At 38.1% G+C, this 22215-nt stretch overlaps 1 protein-coding gene across 12 annotated transcripts in view; it reads right to left on the reverse strand.

Annotated features, from left to right (window-relative positions):
• The window catches only part of obscnb (obscurin, cytoskeletal calmodulin and titin-interacting RhoGEF b), a 56693-nt gene that overhangs the window by 27664 nt on the left and 6814 nt on the right, over nt 1-22215 (reverse strand). For 7 of the 12 annotated variants that reach the window (XM_086173195.1, XM_086173202.1, XM_086173205.1 and 4 more), the window contains 36 exons: nt 21823-22098; nt 21451-21732; nt 21031-21306; nt 20652-20927; nt 20277-20552; nt 19902-20177; nt 19527-19802; nt 18950-19231; nt 18438-18719; nt 17868-18143; nt 17413-17685; nt 16686-16955; nt 16323-16589; nt 15932-16198; nt 15702-15814; nt 15411-15564; nt 15093-15254; nt 14833-14937; nt 13959-14225; nt 12597-12866; nt 12225-12491; nt 11830-12096; nt 11387-11653; nt 11030-11299; nt 10656-10925; nt 10148-10414; nt 9167-9433; nt 8403-8669; nt 7495-7761; nt 6531-6605; nt 5769-5852; nt 4628-4708; nt 4013-4081; nt 3462-3542; nt 2405-2473; nt 1854-1934 (listed from right to left, as the gene is read on the reverse strand). In XM_086173195.1, coding sequence (XP_086029321.1) covers nt 1854-1934; nt 2405-2473; nt 3462-3542; nt 4013-4081; nt 4628-4708; nt 5769-5852; nt 6531-6605; nt 7495-7761; nt 8403-8669; nt 9167-9433; nt 10148-10414; nt 10656-10925; nt 11030-11299; nt 11387-11653; nt 11830-12096; nt 12225-12491; nt 12597-12866; nt 13959-14225; nt 14833-14937; nt 15093-15254; nt 15411-15564; nt 15702-15814; nt 15932-16198; nt 16323-16589; nt 16686-16955; nt 17413-17685; nt 17868-18143; nt 18438-18719; nt 18950-19231; nt 19527-19802; nt 19902-20177; nt 20277-20552; nt 20652-20927; nt 21031-21306; nt 21451-21732; nt 21823-22098 — 7875 coding nt within the window. The remainder of the gene's footprint in view (nt 1-1853; nt 1935-2404; nt 2474-3461; nt 3543-4012; nt 4082-4627; nt 4709-5768; nt 5853-6530; nt 6606-7494; nt 7762-8402; nt 8670-9166; nt 9434-10147; nt 10415-10655; nt 10926-11029; nt 11300-11386; nt 11654-11829; nt 12097-12224; nt 12492-12596; nt 12867-13958; nt 14226-14832; nt 14938-15092; nt 15255-15410; nt 15565-15701; nt 15815-15931; nt 16199-16322; nt 16590-16685; nt 16956-17412; nt 17686-17867; nt 18144-18437; nt 18720-18949; nt 19232-19526; nt 19803-19901; nt 20178-20276; nt 20553-20651; nt 20928-21030; nt 21307-21450; nt 21733-21822; nt 22099-22215) is intronic. The other 5 variants (XM_086173208.1, XM_086173206.1, XM_086173204.1 and 2 more) reach the window with 3 other exon arrangements.

Raw genomic sequence — 22215 nt, forward strand, 5'->3', positions numbered from 1 at the left:
CAACCTAGCGTGCGGTATCAGCAAAGCATAACGCAAATACATCAGCAAGATAACCAGCCAATTCAAGGACAGCAGAGACGCTCGGAGCCTGTGGCAGGGCAACCCAGGACAAACCTGTGCCACAGCTCTGCGAAAACAACAGCTGCTGAACAACCTCAACAGCTTCTTTGCACGGTTTGAGGCCCAAAACAACAGTCATCCACAGAAGACCCCTTATCCATGACCAAAGCCTGTGCCTTTCTGCTGCCAGCGTGAGAACACTCTCCACCATCAATACCCGCAACGCAGCAGGCCTAGACAACATCCCTCGTCAGGTGCTGAAGGAATGTGTTGAGGAACTAAAGGACGTCTTCACGGACATCTTTAACACCTCCCGGAGACAAGTGGCTGTCCCGTCATGCTTCAAATCCACAATCATCGTGCCCATTCCACAGATACCCGCCCCATTCCAGTTACAATGACTATCACCCCGTAGCACTAACCCTCATCACCATGAAGTGCTTTGAACGCCTAGTCATGGCATACATCAGAACCATCCTCCCACCTACACTAGACCCCTATCAGTTTGCATATCGGACCAATCGCTCCACAGAGGACGCAATCTGCTCAGCTCTCCACCCAACTCTCACCCACCTGGACACAAAAGACCCATGTGAGAATGCTGTACTTGGATGTCAGCTCAGCGTTCAGCAACATAATATCGCAACAGCTAATCACCAAACTACAAAAGCTGGGGCTCAATACCTCCCTCTGCAACTGTCTGCTGGACTTCCTATGTGGGAGGCCACAAGCTCTACGAGTCGGCAACATCTTGAGCCGCATCACACAGGGGCCAAAAAGGGCTGCGCGCTCAGCCCCCTGCTCTTCATCATGCTGACTCGCGACTGCAACCCACCTATAGCAACAATCACATGGTGAAGTTTGTGGACGACACAATTCTGGAGGGTGTAATTACCAAGGATGATGAGACCCACTACAGGAAGGAGGTCGACCTTCTACACACGTGGTGCAGAGGCAACAATCTCCTACTGGATGTCAGCAAGACCAAGGAGATTGTTGTTGAATCCGTAGAGGCTACACCAAGCACTCCCCACTGACCATAAATGGCGCTGCCGTGGAGAGAGTGAGCAGCACCAAATTGCTGGGTGTGCACATCAGTGAGGACCTTTCCTGGACCAGCAACAATGCATCACTGACGAAGAAGGCACAGCGGCGCCTCTACTTCCTCTCCAAACTCAAGTAAGCAAAAGCCCCCACACCCATCATGCACACCTTCTACCAGGGCACCATCGAGAGCATCCTGACTAGCTGTATCACTGTGTGGGGCAGGAGCTGCATGAACTACAACAGAAAAGCTTTGCAGCACATCATGAACAGAGCTGGAAGGATCAGTGCCAGACTCCCCTCCCTGAAAGATATACACCCAATCTGCCACACCCATACAGCACACACAGCCTGCTCGGCTTCCTGCTTTTCTGGAAAAAGGTGAACCAAATGTACCCAATTATATGAAATATATGGCTTATCAGACAACAAAAACACATGACCAAATAATGTTCAGAATTCTCTGGAAAAAACAATGTAAAGGCATGATCTAGCTTGTAAAATGGTAAACATGCATTGAGAGCATGTTCTTTGCTTGCAAACCATGCAGCATGATCAAAACTTGCACAACACTACTAGTGAACAGGTGTTTTTCATGAAATTGCAACAGCAAAGCCAAGAAACATAAAGCCCCTCTAATTTCAAAGACAAAAACTGCAAAAATGGTTCATTTCAAAGTCAAAAAATGTCAGCCATGCTTACAGCCCTAAAAAGCATATCATATTTCACAAAAATCACATAAATTTCACCTTCAATTCTGAGCTCCTTTGAATTGGTCTCATGTGTCACTTGCTGTTTAAGACTCTGTCCAGTTGTTTGAAGCATCGAAGCTAGGACAGTGAATACAGAATTGGAACGTCTTTCAGAGATGTCTCAATTTTGTCTGGCAAAATCTTACAAATGGCATGCCTTGAAAGGGGATACAATAAGTAAGACTGGCTAATATCTGTCCACACAATAAGAAAAAGCACTAGTATTCTTTTCTGCAAAAAACAAGATACCAAAATAGTAAGACACCACTCATTTTATGGAAACAAAATAAACTACTACATTTATTATTTGCATTAGATCAGAAAGACTGAACAAAGTATGATGCTAGAAAAAAGTCTTGAACAAGACCCAAGACTATGATCAGCTCAATTACCAGATGAACCATTGGGATAATTTTTGAACAAATAAAAAGTTTAAGGAAAATACATTTTAAGCCACAGTGTGGAACCAACCATTTTCTCACTTTTATAATAGCATGATGGCAAAATGTTGTTGCTTTTGATGTGAGGATGAGACATGAGAGAATTACCTTCTGTTTCCTTAATCTCCTCTTTGGAATTTTCTTTAGCCACTACAGAAATATCTTCATGCAGTTTGGCTGAAACGTGTAAAATTTTCAGTGAACATCACATATCCAGTTCAACACAATAAATATGGCAAAACTGAGATGTTTGTTTAAATGACACATCTGTCCTGGCAATTGTACGACTACATAGAGTGAGCCACCATGTATAACAAACCATGTCTTAAGTCAGATAACCACAATTAACTGTCACTCATTAAAGATGAATCATTATCACGATAAGGCTGACACATAGTTCAACCAAACATTCATAAATGGCACTGCCGTGGAGAGAGTGAGCAGCACCAAATTGCTGGGTGTGCACATCAGTGAGGACCTTTCCTGGACCAGCAACAATGCATCACTGACGAAGAAGGCACAGCGGCGACTCTACTTCCTCTCCAAACTCAAGTAAGCAAAAGCCCCCACACCCATCATGCACACCTTCTACCAGGGCACCATCGAGAGCATCCTGACTAGCTGTATCACTGTGTGGGGCAGGAGCTGCATGAACTACAACAGAAAAGCTCTGCAGCACATCGTGAACAGAGCTGGAAGGATCAGTGCCAGACTCCCCTCCCTGAAAGATATACACCCAATCTGCCACACCCATACAGCACACACAGCCTGCTTGGCTTCCTGCCTTCTGGAAAAAGGTGAACCAAATGTACCCAATTATATGAAATATATGGCTTATCAGACAACAAAAACACATGACCAAATAATGTTCAGAATTCCCTGGAAAAAACAATGTAAAGGCATGATCTAGCTTGTAAAATGGTAAACATGCATTGAGAGCATGTTCTTTGCTTGCAAACCATGCAGCATGATCAAAACTTGCACAACACTACTAGTGAACAGGTGTTTTTCATGAAATTGCAACAGCAAAGCCAAGAAACATAAAGCCCCTCTAATTTCAAAGACAAAAACTGCAAAAATGGTTCATTTCAAAGTCAAAAAATGTCAGCCATGCTTACAGCCCTAAAAAGCATATCATATTTCACAAAAATCACATAAATTTCACCTTCAATTCTGAGCTCCTTTGAATTGGTCTCATGTGTCACTTGCTGTTTAAGACTCTGTCCAGTTGTTTGAAGCATCGAAGCTAGGACAGTGAATACAGAATTGGAACGTCTTTCAGAGATGTCTCAATTTTGTCTGGCAAAATCTTACAAATGGCATGCCTTGAAAGGGGATACAATAAGTAAGACTGGCTAATATCTGTCCACACAATAAGAAAAAGCACTAGTATTCTTTTCTGCAAAAAACAAGATACCAAAATAGTAAGACACCACTCATTTCATGGAAACAAAATAAACTACTACATTTATTATTTGCATTAGATCAGAAAGACTGAACAAAGTATGATGCTAGAAAAAAGTCTTGAACAAGACCCAAGACTATGATCAGCTCAATTACCAGATGAACCATTGGGATAATGTTTGAACAAATAAAAAGTTTAAGGAAAATACATTTTAAGCCACAGTGTGGAACCAACCATTTTCTCACTTTTATAATAGCATGATGGCAAAATGTTGTTGCTTTTGATGTGAGGATGAGACATGAGAGATTTACCTTCTGTTTCCTTAATCTCCTCTTTGGAATTTTCTTTAGCAACTACAGAAATATCTTCATGCAGTTTGGCTGAAACGTGTAAAATTTTCAGTGAACATCACATATCCAGTTCAACACAATAAATATGGCAAAACTGAGATGTTTGTTTAAATGACACATCTGTCCTGGCAATTGTACGACTACATAGAGTGAGCCATCATGTATAACAAACCATGTCTTAAGTCAGATAACCACAATTAACTGTCACTCATTAAAGATGAATCATGATCCAATAAGGCTGACACATAGTTCAACCAAACATTCATTAATTACTATATACCACTTATACTATACTCAGGTTCACAGGGATGTAGACCTTGGACCAGCTGCTAGTTGATCACAGGACCACACATTTTTTTCCAATTTTTCCAATTTAACCCTCTGCATGTTTTGGACTATGGAGGGAAACCGAAGAACCCGTGGGAAACCCACGTACACAGTGAGAACATGCAAACATAACAGATCATACAATAAAACTAGCAATGTAAATAGCCAATTTTTTTTTGCAAAATAGCAGAAAATAGGCCAAAAATAATGTGCTGCAAAACACCATTTATAGTTTCCTCAAATAATTACCTTCTACGATTTCGTTTATCTCCTGCCTCTTCGGCTTGTCTTTATCAACTTTGGAAGGAGTGACAATCTTCTTGGCTGCAACTACATGGACATTCAATTTTCTCAGACACAGCACAACTCTCAGAGTTAAAAAAAACTCAGTTATTCTTGCCACAAACAGCTTTCATGTAAGCTCAAACAGAATAGCAACAAAATGCTGAAGCCAAATTAAAGTTTCACAGAATCCAGCATTCTCGTGATCCTGACTGTAGGATAAGCAGAAGATAATGGATGGAGGGAAGAAACTCCCTCTACAGATCATTCATGATTCCTCCATCTACTGTTTGGATTGGTCTGCTTTGTGTTCCTGTGTTCCATTGCCTTCAAAGCAGTGCCACAGAGAGTACATTGTTAAGTTTTGAAAACCCAGATAATTCAGGCATCAAAACAAATACCAAGGTAACATTTCAGTTGCAGCGTAGACACACTCTCTGACCTGGAAAACCCAACTAATTTGACAGAGATAATCTGACATTGAGGATTGAAATAAGCAAACAGAAATAAGCAAACAGAAACAAGCGGAGGTAGTGACACTGCACCGAGTTGCTGATAGATTTGCATTCTCACCTTAACCATCCAATAAAGCCTAACAAGTTAGCCTTTTGGGCTCCCCTAAATGCATAAATATAATACTCCAAGTTTGTACATGCTGATATTACAGCAAAGATGAGCAATGTTTTATCTTTAAAACAGGTAGCAATCCCATGCAGTGGGGAAAGGATTATAGCAGCTCATATAGCAGCTTAATTATTTCAACCACACGTACAACAAAATAAATTGAGGTAATTGCTGTGACAATACAATAAAAAAATCTGAATCCAAACTTTCGACATTCCACACTCAAGTGGAGCACTATGCAGCATTGTCAACATTGTGTTCTGATGTGTATCTGATGCTTTATGTATTCAAAATATTTGCCACATTAGAGCAAACAAAAAAGAAGCTAAAAAATTGTGTTATAGTCTGAATGTTTTACCAAGATAGTAAATGTTAAATAACATAAAAAACTTATCTAAGGTTGAAATGTAACAAATTGCAGTCATGCTTACAGCACTTAAAATCACTTCAAAATGTAAAAAAAAAAGCCAAGCATTCATTTCACCTTCAACTCCAAGCTCCCCTGTCTGAGTCTCTTGTGTCAGGAGTTGCTGTTTAAGAGTCTGCCCAGTGGTTTCTACCTTCACTGCTATGAAATTGAAGAGATATATGAAGCCACAGAAATGCCTCGTTTTGTCACACACCAAAAAAGTAGGAAACATAGTGTAAAAAGTGTGATTGCTAAAGGGAACAGGAAACTCCAGAAATCAGCCAAAATCCATTTTTTTTTTCTAAATTTAACTCTTAATTAAATTAAATTTAACTCTTAATTTAAATCCATAACATGGATTATACCTGGTAAAATTACCATATTTACTTTTACTATTTACTTCTTTGCTAAAGACTTCAGCTTGAGCCATTAAAGAAGGAAAAAAATATAGTCCAAGCAGAAGTGACGGGAGGAGTCAAGTGAGAACAAAAAGTGTGTGATACTATAAAATCCAATCCTTACAAAGTAAAGCCAGAACAGATAATACTGACACCAAAACAAATTCCATTACTTTTACATTTAAAAAAAGTTTTCATTTAGGGGAAATAAGGATCATGACATTAAGCAAAAACCATTATTGAATTTACTCATGAAAAGGCAAAATCTGAGAACATTTTCATGTTATCATAATTCACTGATTGTTGGGTATGTAAGTATTTATGATTTGTCTGTGACACAAATTGGATTGTAAAAAAGTAATTCTTTAACAAATGACCGATTTAGGAAAAGAGCTCGCACCATATATGTGAAGAGCTGAACGAGGTACAACTGGATTACCTTCTACTTTTTCAATTATCTCCTGCCTTTTGAGCTTGTCCCTATCAAATGAAGTGGATACTTCAGGTTGCATGGCTGAAAAAGTAAAAATGGTATTACAGGTGAACAAATAACTCAACATAATTAATTCTGCCTACAGCAAATTTAACATCAAGCACAAGTAGTCTTGTGCAATTTGATGCACATATAGATTCCAGAGTTTGATATGCAATCAAAAATATTCTCATGCTATCAGCAGTTGGAAAATTCAGCTGATTCAGTTCTTTGTGTGACAACAAAAACTTTGAGGTGACCACATAGCCAGATAATACAGCATTTGACAGAGCTGTAGCACAGAAACTGAGAACCATATTAACACAGTAGCACTGTCCTCTTTACGGTCTACATTATCTTTAGTTTCTTGTCTCAGGTTCTGCTGCACATAGAGGAGTTGACTGCCTCATAGCTAAGAGAAGAAAGTAGTGCATTATAATAGACCACTACAAGTTTCACAACATTACAACACTGTGATCGTAGTAGTAGTATCATCATTGCACAACTAATCAAGTACCAAATATTAGAATGGTCAAGCTGACATATGAACAGTACATTTTTGATGGATAGAACTACCAGCAATAAAATTTAAAATGTATACAATACACAAAAGAGTAGCCAAATGCAACATCTACTAAAATTACCCTCTGCATGAATCAAAATGGACTGCCGTGTTGTATCTATGGCTCAATGACAAGAATGACACCACATTCTACATGTAGAATAAACCTGATGAATTAGTAACACATTGTAACCTAAATCATGTTTAGTTGGAATTATAGGATCATACAAATACCCAATAACACCTATTAAGGGAAAGTTAGGTGAAATAAGAATTCACAGCTATTAGTCAGAAGTAGGCAGGTAAGTTATACCAAATATTAGAAAAAGTCTAACAATTGCAGCTTTAAAAACACACAAATCTCCCTACCCTTAATGTTGAGGCTCGCTGTTGTCTTCTGGTCGCCACACAAACAGCTGTACTCCCCACTGTCGTCTGGCACCGCATTGTTAATCAGAAGTTCTTTGACACAATCCTCTTGCATTATCTGGTACTTCTTTCCATTCTTCAGGACCTGTGTTCCTTTCTTCCACTCCACTGGGGCTCCAGGTTTAGAGAGCTCACAGCTAAGAGAAACACTGGTTCCCTCCTCAGCCTCCTGACTTTGCAGCTTCTTTTTGAAGGTCACTGGTTGGGCTAAGAATAAAAAAAAAAAAATTAGAAACTAGTGGCAAAAATAAATTAATTCAGGAAAATAATATAATGAGGAGTACAAGATTTGCATCAGCTAATTAGATATCCCATCATAGATGTTCAGTTCTAAAAAAACGGTTATAAAACATTGGTCAACAATAGCAGTATCAGGTTGCAAGGCAGCAAGGTAGTGGGGTAAACAGGCACATGGCAGGTTTTAGATACAGCCACCGCATGTCTAATAAGCTTGCCATTTATTGCTCTCAACATGTTAAGGTAATAAGATAATAGTAAAAGACAACAGTCATCACTGTACATTGTTCTAAAATTCCCAAGTTGCTCTCAGTAACACAAGATAACAATACCTCGTCAGACAAGAGGGTGCTTATTCAAAAATATATCTATGTTTGCCGGGACAGGTTGACACAAGGGCACCCACTGTGGTTCTTTAGATTGATCCGTATATTGATGGTTGAATCTATGATGAACCTTGTTACCCTGATATCTCCCAAAATTAATAAGATCTTTGGTGTCGTCTCATAATTTGTGGCTATTTTCAGCTTTTTTAGATAACTATGAAGATGAATGTAGCTCTTTACAAACATAAGATCCATGACAATAGTCTTTCAAAATTGTGCTCCTACCCTTAATTTTGAGCGTAGCTGTGGTCTTCTGATCTCCACAAACACAGCTATAGTCCCCACTGTCCTCGGGTACAACGTTGTTGATAAGGAGTTCATACACAAAAGCCTCCTGCTTTTTCTGGTACTTTTTTCCTGGGTTCAGGACCTCGGTTCCCTTCTTCCACTCCACTGGTACTCCAGGTTTAGAGAGCTCACAGCTTAGAGTAACACTGGCTGCTTCCTCAGCCTCCTGACTTTGCAGCTTTTGTTTGAATGTCACTGGTTGGGCTATGAATGTATTTATTGGTTAGTCACCAGACTCATCCCATTATAAAAAATGTTAAAAAATATAGAGGTTAAAATAAAATAAAAATGGATCTGTGATCCCCTCTTTCACGCCACTGGGACGCCAGGTTTAGAGATTTCACACCTTAGAGTTAAACTGACTCCCTCATTGACCTCCTGACTCTGCAGCTTTTTTTGGAATGTCACTGGTTCGGCTGAGTGTAAAGTAGTTGGTTAGTTGCCGGAAGCGAACAAATCAAGAAAACAAATTGCATCAAAATCAAAAGACGAATAATTGAATGCTGATCAAAGACCGACATAAAATGTTGGTATTTTGAAAATTAAATAATGGCAAATCGCAAAGCTGACAAGCTGGGGCTCATGTTAACAGCTTCTGAGCAACAACCGATATATCGACCAAGATTTGCATTTGACCAAGCATTGACCAAAGTTTGCATTTCTTATTTGTACAGTAAAGCTTAAAAAAATCTTCCTCCTACCCTTAATGTTGACACTGGCTGTGGTCTTCTGGTCTCCACATACACAGCTGTATTCCCCACTGTCTTCTGGCACAGCTTTGAGGATGACTATTTCATTTACAGAATCTTGCTGCTTAATAAGGTATTTTTCACCAGATGTCACTACTTGGCTTCCTTTCTTCCACTCCACTGGAACGCCGGATTTAGAGAGCTCACAGTGAAGAGTAACATTGGCTCCCTCTTCAACTTCTTGGCTCTTCAGCTTCTGTTTAAATGTTGGTGGTAATGCTACACAAGCAAGTTTTAATTACTTAACAAAAAGCACAAAAATAACTCACCAACCATAACAAATCAGGAAGACATTTTGTGGGAAATATAATGTATTATTACTTCGGTTCTGAAGAAATAACATTGTCCCATAGAAATAATTTTGTGTTATGTGATGCTATATGTGGCTCCTGAAGAAGGTTTAAATATAAGTATCCTCCTCCATATAAACAAGGTTCAAGACTCCTGTTAAATGCGATAAAAATCCATATTTAAAGAAAAAAGGGGAAACATAAAATTAAGTATCTTATTTTCTCCATGGTTACACAAATTAAATTTGAAACGCATGACTACACACATTCGTTATGACAATATCAGGTCTATATTTGAAATTATTTGGCAAAGAATATCAACTACTAATACTGATTATCTTCTAAATTGAATTTTTTCAGATATAATGGCTGTGCAACATCATTGTTATGTTTATGTTTTCTGTGTCTTTTAAATATGCATTCAATGTTATATCATCTTTAAACACTGTTTACTCTTCAAACATTATCCATTGCTTCACTAATACTGATAATCTTCTAAATTGAAACCTCTAGAGATATGACTGTGCAACATCATTATGTTTGTTTTCTATGTGTCTCAAATATGCATTAAACACTATAATCTCGTCATGTTTACTCTTCAAACTTTATCCGTTGCTTTAAATATAAAGTAATAACTTCTTACCTTTTATTGTTACTTTTGCCACGCTTTTGGCAGTTCCAACATCACAAGTATAAATATCAGTATCTGCTTCCTGGAGGTTTTTGATCGTAAGAGTTATGACCCCTTCCTTCTGGGACATCTCATATCGGCCTCCAGACTTAAGCTCTGTATGACCTTTGAGCCAAGTGACCATGGAAGGGATTTGTTCGGTCTGACATTGCAATGTCACAGAGCTCTTCTCATCTGCTTGGCTGTCCTTTAAGACTTTGGTGAATTTATGGATAGGCTCTATAAACAAATATTCTTGTTATAATTTCAGTAAACAACAGATTAAAAGAAGATTGTGTTTTGTAACACAATCATCACAAGCACAGAATTCTCTCTATTTTGAATGTAATAAAGGTTCTAAAACAGTTTAAAAAAGCCTAAGAAATTGAGTTGTCATAGGTCTGTTTATCACATTCATTTAAATACACAACAATGAAAACTCCAAAATATGTTAGTGAAAGAATATAACTAAGCAACTAACCTTTGATGTCCAGCTTTGCTTTGGTGGTTGCACCTCCACTGATTTCACAACTGTACTCTCCTGAGTCTTGAGAGGAGACATTATATACTGTAAGTTTCATTACCTTTTCCTCTTGGGCTATGTCATACTTCTGGCTCTTCCTCAATGCTTTGCCTTCTTTGGCCCATTTCACAGTGGCAGATGCATGAGTCACCTCACAGATAAATACAGCATCTTCGCCTCTGATAACACTAACATTCTCGAGTTCCCTCAAGACAGATGATGATTTTGCTGAAAAAAGGTACATGTTAGACAACTGGCACTTCTCAACTTTATTATTCAACTTCATGTAAATCGCAACTTTGTCAACACCAAATAAAACTGTTTAACTTTACCTTCAACTGCTAATGTTGCTTTGGAACTTAGGTCTTTAATATTGAATTCGACCTCTCCAGCATCAGCTGGCTTAACATCCTTAATGGTCAGCATGTATTTGCGTCCTTTGCTGTTTACTTTAAAGCGGCCTTCATTTGGGATTTTTTGGCCATTAAGGCTCCAGGAGCACTCATCTGTGCTCTCACGTGACAGGATACACTCGAAGCTACATGAATCTCCTTCATTCACCTCTGATGACTTCAGCCATTTGGTAATTCCAATGCCGATTTCTAGAAAATTAGGTTATATTTCAATGGCCTTGAATCAAAACCAATATTGCATTGCACATATTGTATAAACTAATGGTAAAAACAAACCTCTTATGGTGACCTTTGACTTTGAAACCTCTGTTCCAAGATCACACGTGTACTGGCCTGCATCTTCTTTGACCACATCCTTGATGATCAGTCCCAAAGACTTGCCACTGTGAAGGAACTCATACTTTGTTCCAGCTTTCAACACTTTACCTTCTTTCTTCCAAATAGGTGAAACCCTAGGCTTCGAGGCCTCACAAGCCAGAGTTATTATGCCTTTCTCCTCCCCAATAACATCATCTAGAGATTTGAGGAATACTGCAGGCTTCTCTGGAGAGAAATGAAGGAAAGTTTAACATGGAAATCTATTACAGTCTTTATATTTTTGGTGACTTATTAAGCCTCTGTTTTGCACATTTATAGATAGCAATTCAGTTATTATTATTATTGAGTAGAATACTATGGAGAAATTCCATAACCTTTGTGTGTTTTTCAGGGGTTCTTACCTTTAACTTTGAGTGTGACTGTCTCTTTCACTTTACGAACTTGAATAGTTATAGTCCCTCCATCATGAGGTGACAAGTTTTTTAGACAGATTTTATGAACATTTCCTTCATGAGTTATAGTGTTGACTTCGTTTGTGAAAAGAACCTTGTCATTCAGAAGCCATTGTACCTCTTCATCTGCATGGTTAATCTCACATGTAAATACTGCATCACTGTCTTCATCAACTTCTGTGTCAACCAAATGCTTGGTTATCTTAATTTCACGCACTGGACAGAAGAAAGATAGTTTGTTGAAAACATAATAGCCTTTAAATCCATTGCAGCAAAACAGAACAACTATTTTAAAGTAAAAATATTTCTATCGTAAGTTCTACTGCACTGAATGCACTTTGCACCTTCAATTGTAAGAACGCCTTTAGTCTCCACAGGTCCAGACTGGCAACGATACTCTCCACTGTCTTCCTCAGTCAAGTTGTGAACAGTAAGTTGAGCCCTCGTAGCATCTTGTTTTATTCTGTACTTATCTGATGTTGCCAGCCGTACTGGGCCTTTAAACCAATGGACCTCTTTAGGTGGAGCTGAAAATTTACAGGTGAGCATGGCTGAGCTTTTCTCCTTCGCCTTCACATCTTTCATTGGCTCTGCAATCTCAAGTGGACGTTCTGGAATAGAGTGCATGTAAATTTGGTCAATCTAATAATTCACGAGTAATAATAACACAAGTTACTCTTGAACATTTTTTGCACAGGCAGTTAAAGAAACTCAACCTTTGACAGTCAGCTGGGCTTGAGACTTGCTCTTCCCTGCAGTAAACTGCACAGGTCCTGTCATTGATGCTTTGGTCTTTTTGAAGGTCAGGCGATGCATGGTGCCCTCCTTCTCCATCTCAATATCAGCACACTCCTGTACTGATACTCCATTCAAAGTCCATGTCGGAGGTTTGACCAGTTCCATACTGATTTCAATTTCGAAGACAGCAGCAAAGGGTTCCGTCACCTCAACTGAACTTAGCTCCTTCACAATGCTTATGGACTGCTCTGGAGGCATCATAAAACAAGAAAAAGCTAGTTTATGATAACATCTTGTAAAACAGAAAAAAAATTAATAAATACACATATAGACCCATATACACACACATATAAATATACATATGTAAACACACACACACACACACACACACACACACACTATATATATATATTAATATATAATATATATAATTTAATATATATCAAACTTAAAATCACTTTGGTTTAGTCATTAAAACTGTGTATATATTCACTTAAGATCATGAAAACAAATTAAAGCATCCAAATTAAATGCTTGATGAAAAGAGTTCGTATTTATATCGTGCAAACTGATTTCTGTCATGAAATTATTAGTCCCTTGTCCGCAAAATAACAATACAGAGCAGTTTTCATGACCAAATATTAAAAATATAACATCTTTTGCAGGATCTAAAATACACTTGTGTTATTAAGCATTGTAACTTTTTCTTGGTCCCCCCAAATTTTGAAACCCTAAAATATACGGACCACCTCTTGTCCTCAAATGAGTGTTCAACAAAAATTGGTTGATACATTTTTGTATTTTCCATTTGGAACAATCAGACAGTTTTAATAATAAAATGTTAATAACTATCTGTTCTAAATATGTAGTCGAAAAGACCACATACACCATACATGCAGTACATCACAAAGTAATGTACTTTGAAAGGATTAGTTAGTATCTCTTATTTCAGGACTAGTTCTTCACACCACATGTCTTTTGCTTAAATTGGGGATTTCCTCATTACAGCTGATGGAATATGGTTAAGAAGAGATTGGATCAATCGGACCGTCTGATAGAGACCTGTGCAGTGTATTAAATTTGCAAAGGTAACACAGTTTCTCTGTAGTTGTTTTGTTGTAGTTTGTAGTAGTTTAGGCCTGTTTACAAATACCCAAAAAAATATACACTCCCATTTTTCACAATTACAATACCTTGTTTCACAGTGATAAATACATAGATAAATTTACATAGATAACATATTGGAATAAGAGTCTCCTGCCATATTCATGTAAATGTCTTAAGTATACGGAGACAAAATGTAGATAAGCAAATAACTGATACACCTAGGACTGAGTTACCTTCCACAAGGAGTTTACAAGATGTCTTGTCATCCCCGCCATCACAGGTATACATGTCTTCATCCCCAGAGTCCACATCATTGATAGTGAGTTTTCGGTACACATCTTCACTTTTAATTTCATATTTTTTGCTGTGTTTAAGTTCCATCTTGTTCTTGTACCACTTTACTTTTGCACTTGCTCGTGACACTTGGCATTCCAGATGTCCACGATGCTTATACATCGCTATCTTATCTCTGAGTTTCTTGACAAACTTCATGGGTAGCTCTATAGCAATAATGATCCCAAATCAAGGATGCATCACATATGCAGCACAAGGTCATGAAAATTTCTAAGTGCACCATAAGCAATACTCATACCTAAATAATGCCATGAATAGAGATAGAAAAGTGGACTAATACATTTGATTCGGAAGCTTACTCAGAAACCAAAACATCAGAAACCACCTCCAACCATCAACCTCATTTGTCACAAAGAAAAAGATCTAAGTATTTCTCAAAAGACCACATCAAAAGCCTTAAAAAAGGCCGCTGAGCACAAGCACTCACCACACTTCAACAAGGTACGATGATGTTCATGCAATTTGTTATTATTGTTTATTTTTAACAGGAATTAATTCAGTGTTGTTGTTACAATTTTGGCGGTCATGAACTGTAAATCTTTTTTTTTTCCATATAATAAGCTTTTTTCATTTAGCATGATCAAAGCCTGAATTACTAATCATTATTTAATGAAATATAGAAGTGCACTGAATTATGTCTTGTTAAAAATAATAGGAACTGTCCATTAGCTTGTCAAATCTTCGTAAGGTAGGCAGTCTTATCTTAGTAAAGTATTCCATGCAACAATAAATATACTTGAATATATTTTTTACCTTTCACTTTAAGTTTTGCAGTTGAATAAGCCTTTTCAGCAACAAATTTAATCTCACCCATATCTTCTGGGGAAACACACTTGAACAGGAGTACATAGGTTTTGCCTAGATTTAAAAAAAAAAAAGACATTTAGAAATAAAACACTAATCCATTTACCAGTGATTATGAATTAACACTGCATTGCATAAAGAAACATTGAACAAAATGGAAAATGTGTTCAATTTCTTTTTTCTTCTTTTCTTTGCTTTACTTTCTTTACCTTCTTGTCTCATCTTGATGTTGTCACCAACTTTGAGTTTGGTATTTCCTTTATACCAGTGGCAGTCAACTTCATCGTGTGAGATTTCGCAAACAAAAGTGGCGCCTTCCTTCTCCATCACATCCACATCTTCGAGCTTCTTTACAATCCTGATATCTCTGGCTGCAGTAAAAACATTCCAAAACATTTGACTAATTGATGCAATACCTGTTTATTGTGTGCTAATTATAGAGTACTACTAAATAATAGTACCTCGATTATATGGTAATAGATTTATACATATATATACACACAGTTTCAAACATGACTCTGAATTACCATGAACAGAGAGTTTGGCAGAACAGTTATCGTCAGTAGTGCAACAGATGTAGGTGCCTGCATCTTCGGGGATGCATTTGTTGATGATCAAGCTGCGTTTCCGTCCCAAGGTATGAATGCTAATATTCCTCCCTGGTTTCAGCTCCACATCATTCTGCAATGTCTTTGTAAGGTTAATCATATATTCCTGCTTTTTGACAACAAACTGTGTTTAATATTCCTATATAGCATGACGTCTAATTACACTGCATCTTAAATTTATAATTCAAAAAATTTAAATAAAACTTTCACCTTAAACCATTTGACATCTGCATTTGTCCGTGACACTTCACATTCGAAAGTAGCCTTTTCTTTCTCAGGAACTATGATATCAACCATGGGGTTAGAGATCATAGCTGGAGGCTCTGTGGAATCAATGCATACGTATACAGTAACAAAGCACAACTGAAATCATCAAATACTAACAGAATTTTTTGATTAAAAAATTACAAATAAAATGAGTGACAGGAAGCACACATTACCTGTGACAATCAGTTTTCCAGATGTATGGATGTTGTCTGCTTGGAACGCAATAGTTCCTGCATCCTCTCTTGTTATACTGGACAGTGTAAGGGCATGTGTCTTGCCTAGTGCTGTGATACGGCAGTTGGGCCCCGATTTTATCTTGGCCCCGTCCCTGGTCCAACAGCCTTCAGTGTCAGCCTGGCTGAGTTCTACCTCCAAAGTGACGGTCTCAGTCTCTTGTACCTTGGTTTCTGTTAGGCCCTTTATTAACTGGATTTCTTTCACTGAGGGGAAAGGGAAAAGTTTGGATTTGTATGTCAATTCATTCACATTCACACACGCATTTATGATTAATAACGTTCTGCCCTGTTTGATATCAAAAAACAACAACAAACAAAAAACACTTACACTTCACACTTAGTTTTGCTTGAGTCTTATCATCCAGAGTCTCACAGGAATAGATACCACGATCACTGCATGAAACATTCTTGAAAACTAAAGCCTGCTTTGCAGCATTCACACAAATGTTTATGTTTCCTGCTGGCTGCAACACTACACTGTTCTTCATCCACTTGACTTCATCAGATGGCTTACTTAGTTCAACCTCCAATTTCACTTCACTTTGTTCCTCTACTGTTAAGTTCTCCAGCTTTTTCTTAAACGTCACAGGCTCACCTAATAGGAACACAAAAAATATAAGAAGTTGAAAAAAGCTATGGGAATTAAAATATTTTTTCCTAAAACAGTCAAGCTGAAAGTAATTATTCTTACGTTGTACTTGTAGCGTGGCTTTGCAGCTTTTCCCCTCTACATCAATACCAATCTCTCCTGCATCTTTTTGAATGACGGAGATGATGGTGAGTGAGTGGCTGTTGCCACCATGTTCAAGCCTATACTTTGGCCCAGCAGATACAGGTACATTGTTGTGAAGCCATTTAACTTGAGCATCCCCTGGGCTAATAGCACACTTAAAGATGGCATCTTTTCCTTCCATTGCAGCCACATTGTTCAGTTTAGAAGTAATCCTCACTGTTCTGGGAGCTGAATGGTAAGTATAACATTAAAAATAGCAAAATGAGATAAAGACATACAAAATACAAACCCTAGTTACTCTTAACCGCACTATTTGAAATCTGTTGTTGATGTCTACCTTTTGAAGATACTTTAGCAGAGGTCTTGTCATGTTTACATGTACAACTATATTCGCCTTCATCTTCCTTTGTCATGGCAGTCAGTGCAAGAATCTGACTTGTACCATCTGCTTTTACACACAATCTGCCACCAGGTTTAATCTCAGAACCATTGTGATGCCAGACAACATCACCCGACACTTGGTTTAATTCACACATCAGGGTTAGTATACCTCCCAACTCAACAATTGTGGCTTTTAAAGGTACAACAAATTTCATATCTGAATCTGCAATGATTTCCACATCAAAAACTAACATCAACAAGGGTCAATTCTGTGGCATTTATACCTTTAGAAGAGCTGACTTACCTTTAACCTCTACTTTGAACTCTTGTTTGTCATCAGCAATTTGGCAAGAATATGTTCCACTGTCTTTGGAGTCAGTGGATTTTACTTTCAGAGTATGACAAAGACCATCCTTCTTCATTTCATACTTCAAGCCCTCTTTAATCTCAGTACCATCTCTAAACCACTTTACACTGCTTATGTCTGTGGTCACCTCTGTGGTCAACACAATGTTTTCACTTGCTTGAACTATGCATGTGTCCTTGACAGGCTTTTTCAGGAACTTTTCTGGTAAATCTACAAAGAAGAAGAAGATATTTCAATGTATTTTGGGGATCATTATCTAAGTTGGGAGAGAAATCATGCAAATAAATATTATTTTTTTGAAGAAATTCAAGTCCAGTTACCACAACAAGAAGATTTTGACAAGAATTCAACATGACCTAGGTGACTGAGAACCTCCACAGACATTGATTTACCTGCCATCTGTAGTTTAAATACCAGCTTGTCTGTTCCAGCCTCACATGTGTATTCTCCAGCATCTTTTTTATCCATTTTCTCAATCACGAGTTCTCGACTTCTGCCCTTTGCCTCCATATGCATTGCTGTGCTGGTAGTCAGCAGCTTGCCATCCTTGTACCACTTCACTTCAGTTTTGGAATCGGAAACCTCACAGCTCAAAGTGGCCTTTTTGGAGAGAGTAGCCTTCACCTCCTTTTGGACTGAATTCTGGTTGGAGAAGCCTGCCAGGGCTTCTATAGAGCATATATAGCATGATATTATTAACAGAAAAATACAGTAAAAGAGCAAAACCATTACTAATTACTGTGACCACAAGGAAAAGAATAGTAAGATTTGATAAGATGGCAAAAGAAATGTGACTAATGCCAATTAATAGAGCAATTTGTATTCTCTTAAATTGCCTTACCTTCTTACTTCAATTTTAAAGTTACCACGCTTACCATAATAAGTATGTATAATATTTTACAGGACATAACATTAAGAAACATAAATTTAACAAGAATGTTGATTTCCGACTTTCTTCTCACCTTCCACATGAACATGAAAGACCAGCTTCTCTGTCCCAGCTTCACAAGTGTATTCCCCACCATCCTTCTTCTCTGCACTGTCTATCACCAGTTGGCGACTCTTTCCCTGTGACTCCATATGCAGTATCTTGCTGGAAGTAAGCAATTTGCCATCCTTGTACCATTTCACCTCTGTCCTGGCATCTGACACTTCACACATCAGGGTAACTTTTTTAGAGAGAGTAGCTCGCAACTCCTTCTGAAGTGATTCCTTATTGGAAAAGGCAGGCTTATGTGGAACCTCTGAAGAGAACATATAAAATCACAGAAATGTTTTTTATTCATTTTAACAGATGCGCTCAAACTGCTGCTTTAGTATGAAGCAGTGCAATTTGTGGCAGTAAAAAATTACATAGGAAATAAAAGAGAGGCATAAGAATTAATGGGTCTGCAACAATCAAAGTTTACAGTTTAGATGATGATATGAAAAAATGATTGTTTATAATTAACTAGAGCAGTCACAAGTCCCATACCTGTCATCTGCAACTGAAACTCCAATCTCTCAGTCCCAGTTTCACAGATGTATTGGCCAACATCTTTCTTTTCCAAACTGTTGATCACCAGTTGGCGGCTCTTGCCTTTGGACTCAAACTGGAGTGATCTGCTAGAACTCAGTAATTTTCCATCCTTGAACCATTTCACCTCTGTCTTGTTATCAGCTACCTCACAGCTCAGGATGGCCTTCTGGGAGAGACTGACTTTTATATCCTTCTGGACAGCCTCTTTGTTGATGAAAGCTGATTTTGCCATGATGTCTGTAGAATAATTGAAAATTAATGGAGTTAGACATAAGTAAGCAAGCATTACTTTCGTGCGTACCAGATAAATGAGCAGACATTATTAAATCACAAAACCGAGCCATTTCCAAGCAAACAAAAATACGGCATTCAGTGCCTGAAACTCAATAGTTCATAATTTTAAGGTATCAAAATCACCAACATCTGGAGTTTTCTTTATCAACCAATACCAAAACCAATATATGCAGTTAAGGTATACAGTGTATCTCTATTAAACATAAGGATACCTCATATTTCCTACTTTTCTGCTCACCTTCCACATGTACTTTAAAGACCAGCTTCTCTGTCCCAGCCTCACAGGTATATTCCCCACCATCCTTCTTCTCTACATTGTCAATCACCAACTGCCGACTCTTTCCCTTTGACTCTATATGCAATGTCTTTTCTGAAGTAAGTTGCTTCCCATTCTTATACCATTTCACTTCTGTCTTGGCATCAGCAACCTCACAGCCCAAGTTGGCCTTTTGTGAAAGAACAGCTTTTATATTTGTTTCAACAGAGTCCTTATTTGAGAAGGCTGATTTAGCATCTGAAGAAGAAAACAGGCCAGTATGTTTAAAAATTTCCAGTACATAGTCTTGAGAAATATTAATTAAAAACAAACATACATTTTCTATAGTCTACTCACCTTCTACATGTAATTTAAAAACCAGCCTATCCGTCCCAGCCTCACAGGTGTATTCCCCACCATCCTTCTTCTCTACTCTGTCAATCACCAAACAGCGACTCTTTCCCTTTGACTCTATATGCAATGTCTTTTCTGAAGTGAGTTGCTTGCCATTCTTGTACCATTTCACTTCTGTCTTGTCATCAGCAACCTCACAGCTCAAGTTGGCCTTTTGTGAAAGAACAGCTTTGACATTTGTTTCAACGGAGTCCTTATTTGAGAAGGCTGATTTAGCATCTGAAGAAGAAAGCAGGCCAGTGTGTTTAAAATTTTCCAACTCAAAACATTAAGAAATAATAATTAAAAGCGAGCATTCATTTTCTATAGTCTACTCACCTTCCACATGTAATTTAAAAACCAGCTTCTCTGTCCCAGCCTCACAGGTGTATTCCCCACCATCCTTCTTCTCTACTCTGTCAAACATCAACTTGCGACTCTTTCCCTTTGATTCTGTATGCAATGTCTTTTCTGAAGTGAGCAGCTTGCCATTCTTGTACCATTTCACTTCTGTCTTGTCATCAGCAACCTCACAGCTCAAGTTGGCCTTTTGGGAAAGAACAGCTTTGACATTTGTTTCAACGGAGTCCTTATTTGAGAAGAATGATTTAGCATCTGAAGAAGAAAGCAGGCCAGTGTGTTTAAAATTTTCCAACTCAAAACATTAAGAAATAATAATTAAAAGCGAGCATTCATTTTCTATAGTCTACTCACCTTCCACGTGTAATTTAAAAACCAGCTTCTCTGTCCCAGCCTCACAGGTGTATTCCCCACCATCCTTCTTCTCTACTCTGTCAAACATCAACTTGCGACTCTTTCCCTTTGATTCTGTATGCAATGTTTTTTCTGAAGTGAGCAGCTTGCCATTCTTGTACCATTTCACTTCTGTCTTGGCATCAGCAACATCACAGTTCAAACTGGCCTTCTGTAAAAGAATTGCTTTTACATTCTTCTCAATGGATCCCTTATTTGAGAACGCTGATTGAGCATCTGAATGAGAAGACAGAGAACAAATCAGGTTTGAGGCACTGGCCAACTATTAGTTTTCACCCAGTAAGCAAGTATTTAGTGAGATGATCATTAGTTCCCTTACCTTGCAACTGCATCGTAAAAACAATCTTCTCAGCGTCAGCTTCACATATGTATTCCCCTGCATCTTTTTTCTCCACACTGTCAATCACCAACTGGCGAATCTTTCCTTTTGACTCTGTATGCAATGTCTTGCCAGAAGTCAGTAACTTCCCATCCTTGTACCATTTAACATCCATGTTGGAATCAGACACTTCACAACTTAATGTGGCTTTCTGGGAAAGTGTTGCTTTTACCTCCCTCTGAACTGATTCTTTGTGCAAGAATGCAGGCTGAGGCTCTTTATAAAAGGCAAGAACAGACAGAAGCTCTGTTTATATGAATGGTTATATAATATCAAGAACAGTTTTCTTGTTATTCTTTAAAAAGAATAAAGATCAGGCAAACATTTATTGTGTGCTTAATAAGGATTAACCAGTCCTACCAGATACAAATATCTTAAAGCTCATCGTTTCTCCTCCAACTTCACAGGAATACTCTCCCGCATCGTTCTTCTCCACCTTTTCAATTACCAGCTGCCGTGTATTGCCTATGACTTCTGAGTATATCATCTTGCTGGATATCAGTTGTGTGCCATTTTTATACCATTTTACCTGTGACTTGCTATCAGACACAGTGCAACTGAGAGTGGCTTTTTGGAAGAGAGCAACTCTCACCTCCCTTTGGACAGACTCTTTTTTGGAGAAGGCAGCTTGGGCTTGCGTTTCTGTCGTAAAAATTATTTATCAATCAGCATTGTCCTTTCTGCCATCAAGTGTTGCTTCTACAACCCAGCAAAAATATTCTGTGGTCTTACCCTTTATCTTGACATGGAATGTGACTTTATCTGCCGCTGTCTCACAAGAGTAATGACCTTCATCGCTTTTCTTTGCACTCTTGATTATTAGTTTCCTTTGAGTTCCTTTGGAGAGGATGGTAGTTCTCTGGTCCTCACTGACCTCGACTTGATCTTTTCTCCACACAACGAGTGCACTGGCAGGAGATACCTCACAACTCAGCTCAAGATCCCCTTTCAGACATGATGATAGCCCCATAGGACCCCTGGCCTTGTTCAAGAACTTAGCTGGTTCATCTTAGAGGGAAAAATAATCAATTGCAGATATAGAGTTTTTAGATTATTTTTCTGTTGTATTTCCTTAAAATTTCTTATTCCTCAAACTAAAATCTGAAAAATGTTTATATGGGTTGT

The sequence above is a fragment of the Fistularia commersonii genome, chromosome 25, assembly GCF_037954325.1.
Source record: "Fistularia commersonii isolate RoL2024-O1a breed Wild chromosome 25, RoL_Fcom_v1.0, whole genome shotgun sequence".
Classification (NCBI taxonomy): Eukaryota; Metazoa; Chordata; class Actinopteri; order Syngnathiformes; family Fistulariidae; genus Fistularia; species Fistularia commersonii.